General features: G+C 39.8%; 1 protein-coding gene across 3 annotated transcripts in view; it reads right to left on the reverse strand.

Annotated features, from left to right (window-relative positions):
• LOC126237357 (serine/threonine-protein kinase mig-15) overlaps positions 1-19,284 on the reverse strand; it is a 325,139-nt gene that overhangs the window by 32,238 nt on the left and 273,617 nt on the right. For all 3 annotated transcript variants that reach the window (XM_049947425.1, XM_049947424.1, XM_049947423.1), the window contains 2 exons: positions 8,191-8,411; positions 371-538 (listed from right to left, as the gene is read on the reverse strand). In XM_049947425.1, the coding sequence (XP_049803382.1) occupies positions 371-538; positions 8,191-8,411 (389 nt within the window). The remainder of the gene's footprint in view (positions 1-370; positions 539-8,190; positions 8,412-19,284) is intronic.

Consider the following 19,284-nt stretch of genomic DNA (forward strand, 5'->3'; position numbering starts at 1 on the left):
TTTTCACTGTACTGATTAACAGAAGTTGCTGACCTACAATTATTCTGGCATCCTGGAAGTTCGTATCTACAATTACATTCAAGCATGCATTCCTTGCAGTGTTCCTATATTTTTGTCCAACTCCTGTGTTAGCCACTTGTAATGAATGTATTTTACTTTTTTTATGTTTTCAAGAAATTAAAAATATGGTACTTGCATGGAATTTTTGAAGCACTCAGAAAAACAAATGTGTAAGTTAAATGGTTGACAACAATCTTTTCCTTCAATGGATTTTCTTAATTTTTTTCTCTTGTTCCCAACAAACATTGCAAGAAATGAAAAAGAAAGCTAATCTGGTCAGGGTTTGTACTAAAAAATTCAATCAACTTACCTTAAAGGCCATAAATTTATGGTACGGCTTTGGTGCCCAGGCATAAATCTCTATACTGTCCTTCAGAGCAATAACTAAAAATTTAATCCGCTCATATTTAACGATTTTGAAGTGCACAGCTCCTTGCAAGTCACCGACATTGATCCAACCATTCCTTCGTTCAACTTGCTGAAATGAATGTGATACAATGATTTTTAGTTCCAGTCTTTAAACATAGTAAACATATTTTTCATGAGGCAGATGATGTTTATATAAATGTTCAAAACAACAACAATATGACATTTCAGGTGACTGCCTTGTGCCTTTTGACTAACATTCATCTATTGCTACCTGCAATTTGAAAATACACAGTGCATTGACTAGCACTGGATGACAATGAGAGAGAGAGAGAGAGAGAGAGAGAGAGAGAGAGAGAGAGAGAGAGAGAGAGAGAGCTGGCAAAGTTTTTGCTCCACTCCAGTCAAAACGTTCCCCATCTTTTCTAACATTCAATTTAAAAGAACTAAGGCTTTGTTCGTCTTCACTCGTATAGCCTGACAAACTTGAAAATTTGTGTTTCTAATCATTTACAAACAAAAAAATTGATGCAAATTTCAACATAAAAGATGCTAGTATTGCAAAAAATAGATGTGAGTATTGCAAGAACAGATGCTAATATCACAAAAGAAAAAGAAATTGCTAATATCAAAAAAGGGAAAAAAAAGATGCTAACATCACAAAAATGAAAATAAATAAAGATGCTAATATCACAAAAAATAGACGCTAATTTTGGCAGAAACAGATGATACATTTTTCTGTTGCTGTGAATAACATTTCAGGCATTTGCTTGCTTTTGGCTTCCTTACAATACACTGAAACAATGTGGAACAATTACTGCAGATTCTGGGACACTTTTAAGTCGCATCTACATAAACAAGAATGCAGTTATAAAAATCAAGAACATGAAACAGAAGCAACAGTTGAGAACAGAGTGAGTTGGGGTTGTACTCTATTCCTAATGTTAAATTCGATCTTACACTCAGCAAGCAATGAAGGGAATCAAGGTGAAATCTGGAAAGTGATTACAGTTCAGGAAGAAGAAATTACAACCTTGAACTTTGCTAATGACACTGTAATTCTGTCAGAGACAGAAAACATCAAAACAGTAAATCAAAGATAATTGAATGTCTTTGAATCAATTCCAGCAATGTTAAGGGAATTAGATTAAGGGTGTATACATGGATGAGGGAAAAAAAAAAAAAAAAAAAAAAAAAAAAAAAAAAAAAAAAAAAAAATTTCCCGGATTTTTCCCAGATTTCCTGGTTAAAAATACACTTTCTCCCGGATGAAAATACCCTTTTTCCATGTTGAGTAACAGTATACTTTTCCTCAAAACTGTACAACTTATCAATCCTTTCAATGGTTGTGGTTTTATACACTGGCGTAGAATTTCCCGGCACTTTAGAAAACGAAACTCAGGGGAAAAAACATGTTTTGGAAAGATGTCTGATATGCAGCAACATGTACATTGCATATTTCGTATTACGAAAGTATAAATTAGAACTCCACCAAACACTGCATATTACTTTCCGAAGGACTGAGATTGATATTGCGATGTGCTTTTGTACGCCAGTCGTAGCTCATGTCATGTGATCTCGCCAGCCGATGACAGCAGATATTCAGAGCATAGCATAGGACATGTGATGTAGTCAGCCAATAGCAACATCACTGTTAAGTAGCGCGAACACACAAATAGGGAAAGGTAATGGTTTAAATTAATATACATACTGTTGCTACAAGAAAAGAAAAGCTTTTACGTACAATATTGGTCTCTAAGATTAATAAGCTGCAAGAGAAGCTATGCTTTCATACGTAATGTTGATCTTTTTTGCGCATGTTCCACTTCAACATACATCACACAAATGTGCCAGTAAAATTTTTAACGACGACATAAATGTCTGATCTTCTGGGCTCGAAAATATTCTAAATGGTCGTCCTCAAAGATTTGATTTTCGAATAAGAGTCAAACGCTCTGTGATTTAAGAAATTCATCGGACATTCGCGCACAGAGTTCATCTTGCGTAAAAGGAAATTTACTTTGAAAGTAACGCTTTCCAAAGAACCATTCAGAATATTTCCCGGCGACCTGTTAGAAATAGATCTGTTTCAGCAGTTGCCAGAAAGCGCCACACTTTAGCAGCTACGATGACGCAGGAAACATTAAAAGATCTTACATTATGTCATAAAAGAAACAAGACATAAGAAGATACTCCAAGAGCATAGGAATTTTGTGAACTATACTAAAATGCATCCTTCGGCATAAAGTGCACATTCATATGTCCAGATTCAGATGTAAATTTTCTTGGAGTACCAGTACTGTATTATCTCATGTTTGGTTCTTTATTAAGGCATAATGCCATACGTGCTAGAAGATGAAAACGTGACATTGAAATGCAGCAAACTGTTGAAACTACCCAATAGTGTGGAACTAAACACTTCGTTTCAAATAAATTGACTGCCTCAGCAGAAAAGATTAATAAAAGTCAAATTTCCTTAACAAACCGACAAAAATAACTTCATTGTTCTGCAAGGCGATTAACACTTGACTGTCAGAAAGGTGGAAACAAAATAAAATCTGAAACTAATTACATATTTGAGCCTTCCGTAATTATGTGAATGTATTTTAATTCACTTGATAGCTCCCTGCCACAGAAATCCGTTTTGTTTTCATTTGATATGAGAACAATAAACGAAGAGGAAACAGCAAAATCACTTAACGTAAACACGGGTCACGTAGAGACTACCACCTCCCCACTACAACTCAGCCTGCTCTGTGAATCAGGTCCGGATCTACGATATTTCTGAACCGAGCCAATATTAGATAGTGGCGCTCCCCCTGCCTCGAGCGTTTGAGGTAGGGTGCCAAAAATTTACGAAACAGACTTTCCAAAAAATCTTCATTTTCTTGCGCACATCTTTCTGAAGAACCTGATACATAAAACATATATGTTCGAGAGAACGTAAGAAATGTTATTTGGTCTTAAGTGTGCCAAAGTGCAGTGCCATGCCTCTTCACACAGCATTCTTCCATCGCACGTCTGTATTTCGCTCTGTGGAATTCAAACATGTAATATTTTGTAACGGGTGCCATCAAACTATATTCACGCCAGTGGAAATTAAAATGTCCTGTGGTGCCTCTCCTGCGCCCAGTGGGCTGGTTTGACATTCTGCTCCTCTTTAAAAAATTTTCTCAATTAATACTGGATGGGATTACTTGTAATCGGCAGAACAAGAACTCTTCAGAAAATCTGTAGTCTTTACTGCATATTAGCTAATAACTTGGTGTTTTGTGTGGCATAAAATTAAATATAGGACACACAAAATGAGTAAAGACAAGAGAAAAGCAAGACAGTACACATTTCTTCAATCTTTAGGTCCTAGCTTTTTTTTCTCTCTAATCTTGCCACAGCTTTATATGGCGTACTTTCCTTTCTGGGAAAGAATCTATTACCTCATCAAAGTTCGTCAACGTTTTGCTACATGAAAAACACATGTCATTGTCTAATACTAGACAAGCTGTTAATACTAATAGTACCCAAGACTGGTGTGGTTTCTCGATCTGATTAGTGTATTTTGTCACAGCTAGACAAAACAAAATAGGCCTGCCTAATATTGCAGCATTGTTACACACGCCAAATAAACGAGACTGTTTTGGCACAAATGTTCATTTTTATAACACGGCGGAATATAATTCACAAAGTACCAATATCAAATGCCTATTAGGCCTACTACAAGCAAAAAGTTTTACGTTAGGAAATAGTTTCACATTTCATTCATACACATAGCTTCTGAAGCATGAGATCGAGAAATGGTAGTACGAAATTTTTATATAAACTTGGAATCGTCATATTCTTCCGTAATTTGTGAGAGTCCCCGTTTCTTCCCCTTCCTCGTTCTAACAATCAATCTGTCATCACTAATTTTGTAACTATTCCTGCCAGTATCAAAACTTATTCTCTGGTTAACTTCACTAACCCTGCCACAATCACCGGTTTAGTTATCCCGCATTTATTCTCCGATTAGGCGTTATTACGCGTTGGTACAACGCGTTTTCCATGCTACTCCCAGAATAGAACTTTAGCGGCTGCTAGTCAGGGACTGTATAACTGACCCTTAGTAGTGTAGCAGCCTGGCCAAAAACTTTCTGTCAAAATTTCATTTTCTTGGATACACGGAGGAGACAATACGCAATATTTGTTGCCTGTTATTCCTGTTAGTCATTTATTTCCACTCTGGTAGTCTGAATCTATGGAATTCGCTAGTAGTTATAACAACTCTTATCACTTGCAAACCGAGTCAACCACATACACAGCGATTGGCATTCACCAGTTCGGCTTTATTCCACTCAGCTCGTATAGACCCGTCCCCTTTTGTCTGCAGGAAAGTTTATTTCTAGATGCGACGGGGATTCCCTTAGCAGAGACATCACGTACACTATGCACGCATTCAAAAATCAACTTAACGATTCTTTCAGAAATCAACTTAGAATTTGTTCAAAAACCAACAGGGATGCGTTCAAAATCATGTGAATAATAGATACGTCAAGTGCGCTGGATGCTATGCACTTTGTGAAACAAGGTATTTTTTCTCAATAATACGAATTTGGCGCCACCCCCACCCCCACCCCCCCCCTCCCGCGCCCAGCACAGATGCCCCGGCCCCCTAGTTCTGGGCCTGTTGCGCATACGTGAATCTGGCTACTTACGCACACCAGTAAAATTCTTCCAGATAGCATCTGGCTGCTTGTTGCTATTTCTTATACAGCTAACTGCCACACTTCTATAGCCAGAAGTAGGAGAAGGTACTAATACGCACATGCGCATAAGCTTGCTCGTAACCGCTCAAACGATTCTAATGTAAACAATTGTGATGCCACGCTCATCGGAGGAAATTTGTTGTTATGAAACATTGTGTAGTCTTCCTAAGGCCTTTCACACATTTTGCTGTTGGCAGACACTTGTATGAGCACTGTGTTTTGTTGATGTATATGGTGCATTTCCTTTGCAACTCAAATTTTATTTTAGTTTTTTCCTCAGGTTCGTTTTTTATTGTTGCAATATTATTCTGGAGTAGCGAGAAACAGTAATATTCTTAGTTAGAGTATTGGTTCTTACCAGACAAATTACAAAAATTTAACTGAAAACTAAAACAACGAGAAATTCCCGGAATTCTAAGAAATTCCCGGGTTTTTCCCAGATCTCCCGGGACGTAGACACCCTGTAGATTATGAAATGAGACACTGAAAGTAGTATAACAGCAGCAAAAAAATGAGCTTGTCAAACTGGCAATAGTGAAAAAAGCAATCCTGAAGAAGAGAAACCTCCAACCATCTCTGGAATGTTCCAGATGCTCCCATTACATTTATATAAGCAGAACACCATGCCAGCCCTGCCAGACATTGATTTCAAGTCCTAATGATGGTGATGGTGGAGACAGCTGTGGAAAGCTCAAGTGATTTATTTGAAATGACACAGCTTGTAAACCAAGAAGATTTTGCTGAAAAAGTTTTTTAATATTAAATATCTATCCAATGTTAGAAAGTCTTTGTGAAGGCATTTGTCTGGGTTGTAGCACTGTACGGAAGTGAAACATTGTCGATGAACAATTCAGAGAAAAAGAGAATAGATTCTTTTGAACTGTGGTGACAGTCATATTATTTTGTAAACCACAAAGCAGAGGTAATTTTTTTTAAGGTTTCATCTTAACTTTGCTTTCTTAGAAAGCAGTATAGAAACAATAAAATAAGAGCTTTTAACAGGTATCAAGTGTGTCCTATATACATCAGATTACATAATATAAATTGCACATGCACTTCTTGGGAGAGAACTAATGCCTTTGAATAATTGTCTCATCATTGTATCCTCTGATACCAATATTCTCTTTATAATCTAGCACCCTAACTCACCAACCTTCAGTAAAAACCACTTTGTGTGTGATACATTTTCCTTTTACTTGTACCAGGTGTACCGGTATGAAATGAGCGTTAAGATACAAATGTGTCGATAGGGAACATTTGTTGTGAACGAGCCTTAATATTTTTTTTGTTTGGTTGGTATGACATCTGTCAAAGATATTTAGTATACATCAAGTCATGGAACAAACAACATCGCATGTTTTCATCATGTTAACAATGTCGAATTTTGTACCAGAAAGTGATGATTTGCGGAAAGCATTAATTTTTTGTTTTCATTTGAAAAAAAGTGCTGTAGAGTTGCATCGAATGCTTGTCGAGGCATATGAACCATTTCTGACCATTTGAAAGCTATGGGAAAGATCCAAAAGTGTGGAAAATGAATTGAATGAAAGACAGATGGAAAACCAAAAAACCATTTGTCAAATTTTGCTTCAAAGACATGAAAGAAAATCAATTTTGCATCGAATTGTTACTGGCGATGAAAAATTGATTTATTTTAAGAATCCTAAACGGGAAAAATCACGGGTTAATCTGGGACAATCATCAACATCGACTGCAAAACCAGATCGATTCGGCAAGAAGACAATGCTCTGTGTTTGGTGGGATCAGAAAGGTGTGGTGTATCATGAGCTTCTAAAACCTGGTGAAACTGTGAATACTAATCCCTACAGACAACAAATGATCAATTTGAACTATGCATTGATCGAAAAAAGACCAGAATGGGCCACAAGACATGGCATTTTTTTACACGACAATGCACCCGCACACAAAGCAAAACTGGCTCAGGATACAATCAAAACACTTGGCTGGGAGCTGCTACCCCCACCCGCGGTATTCACCAGACTTGGCGCCTTCAGGCTACCATTTCTTTTCATCAATGGGACATGCATTGGCTGAGGAACACTTCGATTCCTACGAAGAAGTCGAAAATTTGGTGTCTGATTGGTTTGCTTCAAAAGACAAACATTTCTATTGGCGTGGTGTCATTGCCAGAAAAGTGGTCAAAATGTATAGAAAGCAATGGTCAGTACTTTGAATAAAATGTTTTTACTTTTCAATTCAAAATTAGTGTTTCATTTTCACAAAAAACGCTCATTTCATACTGGTACACCTGGTAAACACTTTTAAGTAACAGTCATCACCTCACATATTTAGCCAAATTGTTAACAGCTTTGGTGCAGTTCAGTTTCTGTTGACCATTGTTCTCCACAGTGTTTCAATTTTTGGAAATTTTATAAATCTTTTATTTCCCTTTAGTTTATTATGGCAATACACCTGTTTATACTTAAGATGACATAGGTTCAAATTACTGCGTAATAACTATTTGCAGCACAGAATTCACACCAAAGTGGATCAACATATTGCAAAAGAAAAGGTGCATAACAGATGATTCATCTGCTAAAATGAAAAATGCTACATGTGAACAATGTCACTACCAACTACTGAGAAAATGATGCTCGTTAAATGTCAAAAATATTCACAAGAGCTCCAAGAATGTATATTCTGTGAGGTGAGAGAAATATTTTTTTGTAGATATCACACATTTTGTAAATACAGTGGTGGTGGTGATATTATTTTATCGATGGCCCCTTTGGGTGTTTCTTTCTTTAAATGAGTCTTCACTGTGTAGTTACACAAACACTGGTCTCATTATTCACATAAAATTGGCAACACTGTACTAGGTACCTGCAGTTTAGCCATTCTACTAATATAATGTGGAACTATGTGCCATTGCCTTTAACTATGTTAGCATTCATAAGGAATTTTACCATCGTAAATTTGATACAAAATGCTACTAACAACTAAAACTGTACTGAAGTATGTGTAAGAATTTTAGAGTATATAAGTGTGCGCTTAAAATACTTACATCGCTAACACCATCTGTACGCAATATTTTTGACTTCAACCATGACAGATAGTAAACACGTACACGATTCTTCTTTCCTGATATTGTCACTAGAATATTCTGTCCCTCAAGCACTTCCATTTGTTGGAACCTTCGGCGGGAAATAAGCTGGTATACTTTTCCTTGTCCACTACGATCAAGCAGCATCAGTCCATTTTCTGTGCCAATAAGGAGATTTACTCCTGAAACAAATTTCTAAATTATATTATGTACCTACAAGCTGTAACTCACAGTCCAAGTATCCATTCAACAGATTTAAATACTGAATAAGTTTTTAACTGAAAATACTGCTTTTAAGTGTAATTAAACAATGAATTTCTCCAGGAAAGATTTTTGGCTCAATTCCAGTGTGAATGCATACAAATTATTCAGAGATAATTTTCACAGAAACGATACTATTTTGGATTTGGCAGCACATAGGAGAAAATGATGCTATATGGATTAGGTTAGTTAAATGCACTGACAGGCACAAAAAACCCAACACTTCAATTTATTACAAAAACGGAAATTTACTTTAAATTTATAACACTAATACACTATTTTATGATGGAATTTTGTGGTATGGTCCCATCTAACTGTTCAACAATGAAAAAGGAAAATGATTATAAACAAATTTAACACACTAAGCCAGAGAGGCACATTTCAAAGAAACTTTGAGTAAGCTCATAAGGGTAATGCACATACGTTTTGGTGTGATATACTTCATGCTCGACTTTACAGACCTCAGAGGTGGTTTCTGAGACCTCTGCTTGCATCTTCAAACACATGTATTTCCACCTCGTGCACCAATGACGGCATTCAGCCTTTCAGGCAAGATCCTGATTAATGGAGTAATGTCCTGTCGATGAATCATATGCCATTCTTCCAGGAGGGCAATCAGTAGGTCCTATAGAGACTCTGGATATGATAGGCTCGTCTCCCCAGCCAGCCCCAAATGTGCTCAATATGATTCAAATCAGGGCTTTGAGCAGGTCAACCCATAGCATGAATCCCTGTTTCATCCAAGAATTCTTGCACAATTCTTGCAACATGTGGGCATGCATTGTTGTACACTTAAGTAAAATCGTCACCAATAACTGGAATGAAAGGCACAACATACTCCAGAAGGATTTCCTCAACATACCAATGTGCAGTATAGCTCCCATGCTCCATGAAGACCAAATGTGTCGTTGCAGCTGTATTGAGTCCTGCCCACACCATCACAGAACTACCCTGAAAAGATGTCCTGGATGAGAATGTTCAAGGGGAATACCTTTCCCCTGGCCTTCACCAGAATCCCTCTCTTCAGTCAGGTAACCAGAGGCCAAATTGTGACTCATCAGTGAACAACACTTGATCACATTGTTGTACTGTCCAGCCAAGATGTTTCCCTGTGAAACATAGTCAACTGTTTGTTGTCTCACTAACACTGATACTCAAACCTGGTGGAGTTAACTATGTGCTTCAATAGCAGTGGTGTGACAGTTGCAGAAAATCTGAAGTTGTAAGAAGCAGTCACCTATCTCCAATGTTGCTCTTCTCACACCTGTTACTGGTCTCTTTGCAAAGCCTTCAGCTTCCTTGTACCTTGACATGGTTCCGGAAATCGTGGAAGGTGTTGTCCTCAACACTTCTGCAACGTAATGCATGCTGCGGCCATCTTCCACCAAAGCAACAGCTTTCGCAGCTTGTGCAGGGCTTAGTGGCACGTTTGCTACAGAAAGGTGATTATAACAATCACAGAAAGATCCTACAATCATGTGTGATTGAAAGGGGAACAATTCAGGGTACAACAATAAGTGGTACAAGAGTGGGAAAACATTATTTGCTCACATTCAGTGATGTGTTCTTCAGGTTGCATGGAGACCAACAATTGAGGCTAGCGCAATAAACAATCAACACTTCATAGTTTGCTCACAAAGCAATGCAAATAACACACGTCTCAAGAAGTTGTTTGAAGTACTTTATTTTGATTAAACAGAATTACATAACGACTGCACATCATTTATAGGGTGTTGCATCTACACCTATACTCTGCAAGCCACAATATGCTGTACAACAGGGGGTAATTTTCCCACTGTCCTGCTCATTCAAAGATGCTACATGGAAAACCAGTTCTCAGTATCCTACTGTATTTGTTCAAATTTCTCTAATTTTATTCCTCATCCTTACTGCATGAGATATAAGGGTTTTTGATGATGAAATACAAGGTGTGATACAGAAGTTTCAAGACTGATTCATTTCTGAGTAGGGGAACGAGCGCGGACCGGTTCCCCCGCGTGGAGTAAGTAGTGGGGGGTCTCAGGGAACGAACTGACGCTGTGGCAGTTGCCTCTGGAACCCTGGAGAGTGTGCATCGCTTGCAGTGTGAGTGCGTGTCACTGACCTTGGTTGAAAAGTGGGAGAGGCGGAAATGGAGCAGCACTTGGAGCAGCTTTATGTGATTAAGTTTTGCTTACGACTGAACAAAACCATCACGGAGACTCTCGGTATGATTCAAGAGGCCTTTAAGGAAGAAGCCATGTCCCATGCAATGGCTTTCATGTGACACAAAAGTTTCAAAGATGGCCGCGGGAATGTTGGAGACAACGACTGCTCTCCCAGCCATCATCAACCCGAACGGATCAAAATGTGGAGAGTGTGCGGGAGCTTTTAAACAATGACCATCATCTTAGTGTGAGTGCTCCGCCGTTTGAGGGATCGAGTTTGCCGCGTCCGCCCAGCGATAAAGGGAGATTGGATTCTCCCCATAACACATTTGCTCACACGTCGTGCACCGCAGCCAACCTACAGCCCTGACTTGGCTCCAAGTGACTTTTTCCTCTTCCCCAGAATCAAGACAGGCCTAAAAGGGAAGCAATTCGACATCATTGACACCATCCAGCAGGCTTCGATGAGAGCCCTTGACAGCATGATGCCCGAGGCCTTCCAGAAGGGCTACGAACAGTGGAAGACACACTGGCAGTGCTGTGTTGATGCTGAAGGATCATATTTTGAAGAATTTTAGTCCACTGTACCTAAACGTCCAATAAATTTCTAGTTCTGAGTTAAGTCTTGAAACTTTTGAATCACACCCTGTATTTTTCATGACTAATACTGGAACAGGGGATCTCAGAATTTTTTGAATAAGATCCTAAATGATGCCAGCCTTGTAATGTTTCACATTTGAATTTATTAGTCATATGTGTACTGTTCTCAAGCTGACTATACAAATACTTGATGACCCGTGCAACTTTTCTTGGATCTTTTCCATGTCAGTCCTTAATCCAAATAGGTAAGACTACTGAATTGACGAACAACATGTATTCACTGGTTGAAGGAGAGTTTTGTAAGTAATGGATCAAAGATAAATGAAACAAATGGCAATAAAAAATCACAGATTTACATAAACAGACTTAGACAGTGAAGAGACAAATGATAAACAGAAGAGGGTGGGAGGGGGCAGTTTTGCTGAACGAACAACTAAAGGATCAGCAAAAGATAAACTGAAAGAACAATATAATGTTTCAAACTGCCAACATAAACAAAATGTACAACAAACAACAGTTTCTTTATTATTATTGGTATCTCATGACAGTATGATAATGGAAAGACCTGGGTGGAATACAAAACATGGAGGAAGTAGTAGTAGCAATAAATCATCAAGGCACACACACACACACACACACACACACACACACACACACACACACACACACAGAGAGAGAGAAAGAGAGAGAGAACTTTGCGAAGATTTGGTATTTTATGATTTTTTTTTTCCATTCTATACAACTGTAACACTTTATAAAGTGTAAAGCAACCACAAGGGTCATTTGCACTAACTGACAACAACATGGCTGATGGATACATGGTTCTCAGGATTACATTCAAATAATGCTGTGTAAATACCACAGTATTTCACTTAGGGCAATGTCTGACATATTCAGATGATTACTGTTGATAAGTACTGCTACTTGCCAGGAGTCACCAGTATGGACCAACTGGATACATTTCATAGCTCCATTGATTAAATACTGTGGAATGCATGAAATATGATCACACATCATACTATAGAAGTGTTATGACATGGCTGAAATCTACGTATTATACAAGCTGGATCAAGTAATAGAAAAGAACTCCTCTTCTTCTCCCAGTCCCTACAGTGGAAACACTTTTTCGCCACCAAACCTACCAATCAGACTCGACCATAGACCAATGTTGAACACTGCCTGACTCAGTTAACTCCTCCATTCAACTGTTAACCATCTCCACTGCTCCCAAATCACCCCCTGTTAACTTTACAGAATTTCTTGATCTTGAACCTTGCTTCACATCATTCCCCAAATCACTAAAATGCCTACTAACCATACATCTACGAAAGAACCACAACCCACCACCTAAAGTCTGATCCCAACCTTATAACCCTATATGCTGACAAAAGATTCACCACAGCTGTTTTGAACCGCACAGATTACCTGCCCGAAGGACTCAACCAGCTGCCAGATTCACCCACCTAAAAACAATGCCAGTGACCCCATTCTAGAAATCCTGCAGCACCTCCAGCCTCTCCTCAAACTCTGAAGTCCATCCCAGAACCTCTCCTCGGAGTCTATCTCTCTCCTCACCCTAACCACTCTCTGCACTCCTGCCTTCTACATATTTCCTAAAGTCCATAAATCCGACCACTCTGGTTACCTCATCCCACTACGGGAATCCCTGCTTTTGTACACCAACACCTTCAGCTTATTACCCACAAACTACCCTAATATATAAAAGAACCGACCATTCCTCAACTGACTCTCCACAGTCCCCGTACCTTTACCACACAGTGCCCTGCTCATCACTACTGATGCCACCTCCCCTTACACTAACATCCCTAATGCTCAAGGCCTTAACACCATTGAACACTAGCTTTCCCAATACCTGACATATTCCAAACCAACAACAGTACGGCAGGTGCACCTGCATGGCACCACCCTATTCAGGGGCCATCTAGAGGAACCCTTCCTAAACACCCAGAACCCCAAACCCCTCACCTAGTTCAGATTCATTGATGACATCTTCGTGATCTGGATCGAGGGTGAGGACGCCCTGTCCACATTCCTCCATAACCTCAAGACCTTCTCTGCCATTCGCTTCACCAGGTCCTACTTAAACCAACAAGCCACCTTCCTCAATGTTGACCTCCACCTCAAAGATTGCTATGTCAGCACCTCTATCCATATCAAACCTACTAACCACCAGCAATACCTCCACCTTGACAGCTGCCACCCATTCGATACCAAGAGGTCCCTTCCATACAGCCTAGTGACCTATGGCCATCACATCTGTAGTGACGAGTGGTCCCTCTTGAAATATACCGAGGGCCTCAATGAGGCCTTTACAGATCGTGATTATCCTCCCAACCTTGTACAAAAACAGATCTCCCATACCTTATCTTTCCAGTTGCCCACCAACTCCCAAGTCCCACCATCTGGCCACAGAGGAGCATTCCCCTCATGACTCAGAACCACCAAGGACTGGAGCAACTGAATTACATCCTCCAATAGGGTTCCGACTACCTCTCGTTGTGCCATGAAATGAGAAATGTCCTACCGACTATCCTTCCCACCTCTGTCACAATGGTACTCCGCTGCCCACTGAACCTACACAATATACTCATCCATCCCTACACAACTATCCATCACTACACAACCCCTGCTCCCAACCACTTGCCTCAAGGCAAGACCTGTCCCACACCTGTAACAGACATCGATGCAAGACGTGTCCCACACATCCTCCCTCCACCACCATCTGCTCCAGTCTGGTCACAAACATCACCTAGCCCAACAAAGGCAGTAACACCTGTGAAACTACTCATGTGATCTACAAGCCTAACTAAAACGACTGCACTGCATTCTACATGGGCATGACAACCAACAAGCTGTCTTTCTGTCTGGCCTCTGACAAACTATGGCCGAGAAATAACTGGACCAACCTACTGCTGAGCATGCTGCACAACATGATGTTCTCCATTCCAATGACTGCTTCACAGCCTGTGCCATTTGGATTCCAACCAACACCAGCTTTTCTGAATTGTGTAGGTGGAAACTCTCCCCACAATATACTCTATGTTCCCATTACCCTCCTGGCCTCTAACTTCGTTTGTCATTGTCCTTATCCTTCTAGCCCCTTCCCTTTTCCCATTCAGCACTACACAGCTCTCTATTCCACCAATGCACCCAGTTTTTCTTTTACTTCTCTCCTTTTTTGTTATCCTCCTCTCCCCCCCCCCCCCCCCCCCGCCCCCTCCATGTAACTCCCAACTGTATCTAGCTGCCATCATCCCTGCACACTTCCACCAGCAGCAATTTACCCCATCCCCCCCATCCTGCTATCCCTCCACTTCATCATGCCTTGAAATGAGAAATGTCCCCTCCACTTGTAGTGTTTCGAGAATTTATGTGGAAATTCTAGAACCACTCAGCCTTCCACCGTCTCGAACACGCGATTCTTTAGATGTGAGTGGGAGAAAGGAACCCTAGCAACTGCGTGTCACGTGTCTGTGTGTGCAGGTATGAAATCAGTCACAAGCAAAAGGTCGACGCAGTGGTTGAATGGCACTGACTTGTACTTGTCGGGCGACCCACGGAAGTCGTAGTGAAAGCATAGGGAAGAACCAAGGAACTTCTGTGTTATTCTGTGCTGTTTGTCACTGTGACTATTGTTAGTGACAAAAGAACAATTGAGATTCTGGTTTGTGAAAAAAAATCTCTTTATCTTGGACCTGCTGGAGGCAAGACATATTTTACAATATGTTTGTAGTAGAGACACGGTTGTAAAGCCAACTCTTTTCTAAATGGACTTAAATCTGTTTCTAATGGGAGACTATACGAGTTACTTACGAGAACATAAATGTTTATGTGCGAAATGTGAATATTGTTCTTATGAAGCTCAAATATACAAATAGTTATTGAAAAGTATTCTTCGAGTACCGAATTATTTTGCAAGTAGTGAGAGAGTCTTTAAGGTTCCTGTAACTAGCATCATTCTTCGGAGAAGAAGTTTATAAGAGATTCCAGAAACCGGCTATCCAGAGAATAAGATCGGCTGTATACACCGAGTAAGTCGACTCGTATGACTGTAGTGTATAATTTTTTATTTTGTATAGAATATTTTAAGAATGCTGAAGATTAGATGGGTAGATCATATAACTAATGAGGAGCTATTGAATAGGATTGGGGAGAAGAGGAGTTTGTGGCACAACTTAACTAGAAGAAGGGATCGGTTGGTAGGACATGTTCTGAGGCATCAAGGGATCACCAATTTAGTATTGGAGGGCAGTGTGGAGGGTAAAAATCGTAGAGGGAGACCAAGAGATGAATACACTAAACAGATTCAGAAGGATGTAGGTTGCAGTAGGTACTGGGAGATGAAGAAGCATGCACAGGATAGAGTAGCATGGAGAGCTGCATCAAACCAGTCTCAGGACTGAAGACCACAACAACAACAGAATATTTTATACCTTTTATAAGATGTGATGCAGATGGGAGTGTTTGTATCAGTTTTGAAAGGGGTGGGTACCGTAGATAAAAGCATGGTTTACGAGAACACATAAATCATGACTAACACAAAACACACACCACACCTTTCACAAACAATCCTCGCAAATAAGTGTGACTGATTCCTCACCATTAGCTGTTTCCATAGGGTTGCTAAGATTTCTTTTGGGGACCTCAAGGGTGAAGGTGGGAATGTCCGTTCTGTTGGAGATGATTTAACACCAAACCTCCTCTGGCGTCTCAGTCAAGTACCTGCGAGGTAGGGATCCTGGGAAAGGGGAGTGGGAAGGGTTTCTTGTCGTTGGTGCTATCTTCTTTCTCTTCTTCGATTTTAGCAACCATTTCTATTTAGTTCCTTTCTTACTTCTCATTTGAGGGCTTTTCCCTCTTTCCATATTCACATACTTCTATCGCAGAAGTCCTTCCTACTTTGCATGGTTTCTAATAACCTACATCTTATCTTTCAATAGGAAGGCCGAAGAATCAGACTACACGAACACATATCCACATACACACAAGAAGACATTTAAACACAAACCATTAAAATTACCGATTAGAAACTTGTTGCGAACTGAGAACTGCCAGGTGTTGTAGGGGAAAAGATATGTGTAAACAGGGAAACATGCACACACATATACATATATGAACACACACACACACACACACACACACACACACACACACGTAAGTATCTATAAACTACGACGATTCTACATCGAGTATACATAAGAAGGAGGCATGGGCGAAGGAAAAAAAACGCAAGCAAGAGTGGAATTGGTCTTGGCAGTCATCTAAGAAATGTCAGTATAACAAATACTCTGATAAAGTGACGAATTGTAGGATAGTGGGACTCACATAGCCTAAGTAAGCATATTATCCACTATATAGTGTATACAGACATGGTATATAGTGTATACAGACATGGTTTACTGGAAGTATAGAAGTTGATAAGCAGAGGAGGACTCTACGCATTAAATGAAGCAATAAGAAGTATATGCAACGTGTAGAGTAGATTTGTAACTTTACCAGAAAATACTTAATTATAGTATACGTAGGAACATATACTAGGGTAATGAACCATGAGGCCTACTCAGACAGGATAAGGGGGGCGTACCCGCCATTTGCTAAGTATATGGGGCAGGCGTACCTAATAGGAGAATGGCCTGAAAAAATAGGTATGTTTTATAAAGGGGTGTACCTACCAAAATGGAAACAGGAAGTGCTCTCATATGGTCAACCCACAGGCAAGGTATAGGTACTGATCCTAGGAAAAAGTGACAGTATCGTGACAAAAGTCATTTTCATTTTGCCCAGAGTTCCTCCAAACTACAACAGATAATGAAGCTAGTACATGCTAATAAAAAGGTAGTACAAAGGATAGAAAGTATACTCGAGTGTCATGAACACAAGGATAGAAAGAATACTCAAGTGTCATGAACACCTGCAGTTTATGGTTGGAAATAAGGGGAGAGTCCTCACAATTCTTAAATATTATAAAAGATGACTAAAAACACGAAAAAATGTTCAGGTCTTGATATCAAGGTGAAATAAGAACAGAATAAAGGAACACTCAGCTAAAGATTGTTCTAGAGACAAAAAAGATTGTTGTTAAAGTGAAAGACGTATGTAGAAACATGTACAAGAAAAGTATATTGTTATGATATGAAATGTTGTTGTGAGTGATGTTATGTACATAATGATTACGTATAAAGTATCATTTGTCCGATCTGAGGGGGGATATGTAGTGTTTCGAGAATTTCTGAGTACCACTCAGCCTTCCACCATCTGGAACACATGATATTTTAGATGTGAGTGGGAGAAAGGAACCCTAGCAACTGCGTGTCACGTGTCTCTGTGCAGATGTGAAATCAGTCGCGAGCAAAAGGTCGACACGGCGGTTGAACGGCACTGACAAATACTTGTCGGGCGATCCATGGAAGTCGTAGTGAACGCACACGGAAGAAACAAGGAACTTCTGTGTTATTCTGTGCTGTTTGCAATTGTGACTACAGTTAGTGACAAAAGAACAATTGAGATTCTAAATTGTGGAAAAAAAAATCTCTTATCTTGGACTTGCTGGAGGCAAGACATATTTTACAATACATTTGTAGTAGAGACATGGTTGTGAAGTCAACTCTTTTCTAAATGGACTTAAATCTGTTTCTAATGGGAGACGATCCAAGTTACTTATGAGAAGTTAAATGGTTATGTGCGAAGTGTGAATTTTGTTTTTATGAAGCTCAAATATAGCAATAGTTATTGAAAAGTATTCTTTGATACTGAATTATTTCGCAAGTGGTGAGAGAGTTTTTAAGGTATACACTGAGTAACTTGACTTGTACTGCAGAAGTGGGAAGTTTGCACATACATTTCACACACTCTTAATTGTCAAAAACGTTAGACACTATACTTCCCACCCCTTCCTTACCCCCACCTGGTTGCCTCTTCCATCATGCACTGCTGCTCGCAGTCTAGCTTCAGCTGCCAGAGACTGCAATTGTGCGTGTGTGTTTTGTCTATTTTCAACAAAGGCCTTCTTGGCCATAAGTTCACTTTCCGACAATCTTTTTCTTGTGCCTATCTGTGACTCATCATCTCTGCTATATGATGAGTACCACCTATCCTTTTCATAATATTATTAGAGAAGGAAAGTTTCTACTCACCATATAGCGAGGATGCTGAGTCGCAATAGGCACAACAAAGAGATTCACATAATTATAGCTTTCGACCATTAAGGCCTTTGTCAGCAACAGACACACACACACACACACACACACACACACAAACGCAACTTGCACACACATCTGCAGTCTCAGATAGCTGAAACCACACTACGAGTAGTTTGTCGGTGGCCATTCATGCAGATAGACAGCTTGTTGGTTGTCATGCCTACAGAGAATGCAGCACAGTGGTTGCAGCTTAGCTTGGAAATCACATGACTGGTTTCACTGGTAGCCCTGCCTTTGATGGGTTAGGTGATGTTAGTGACTGGATTGGAGTAGGCCAAACTGTGGCCACACTGTATCACCCATCTTGGCCACGCGCAACAGGCAACCTCAAGACCATGCTGATTGTTGGTGCAGCATCCTTTGTCCCACATTACTACCGTTGATATAATTAATCCTATACTTTCAAACTAATCACTCTCCCTGCGTCAGTTAGCGTATTTTTGCATGTTATCTCCCACACCTTTCTGGTGCTGCACGATCTTGTATCTCTACCTACGAAACCCTCCCCACCCCCCACACTTTGTCTGTTCTATCCCTGTTCGCACCCACTAAATCCACCTCATCCAGTCACATCTGCCGTTTCCCTTCTTCATGCTTATCTGCCCTCAAACCTGCTACCCACAGTAATATTCATATATTTATTTATTAATTATTCTCTATTTTGATCCTTATGACTTCTTGCCAATTTTAGTGAGTTGTCGACTTCTACTATCGTCATCCTCATCAGATTTCATTCTGTTTTTTCACCTTGTGCATCCATTTCGTCCTTTCCGTGATTTTTCACACTTATTTAGGTGTATTTTTGCATAATTTTTCAGACATAATTC

The sequence above is a fragment of the Schistocerca nitens genome, chromosome 2, assembly GCF_023898315.1.
Source record: "Schistocerca nitens isolate TAMUIC-IGC-003100 chromosome 2, iqSchNite1.1, whole genome shotgun sequence".
NCBI classification, from domain to species: Eukaryota; Metazoa; Arthropoda; class Insecta; order Orthoptera; family Acrididae; genus Schistocerca; species Schistocerca nitens.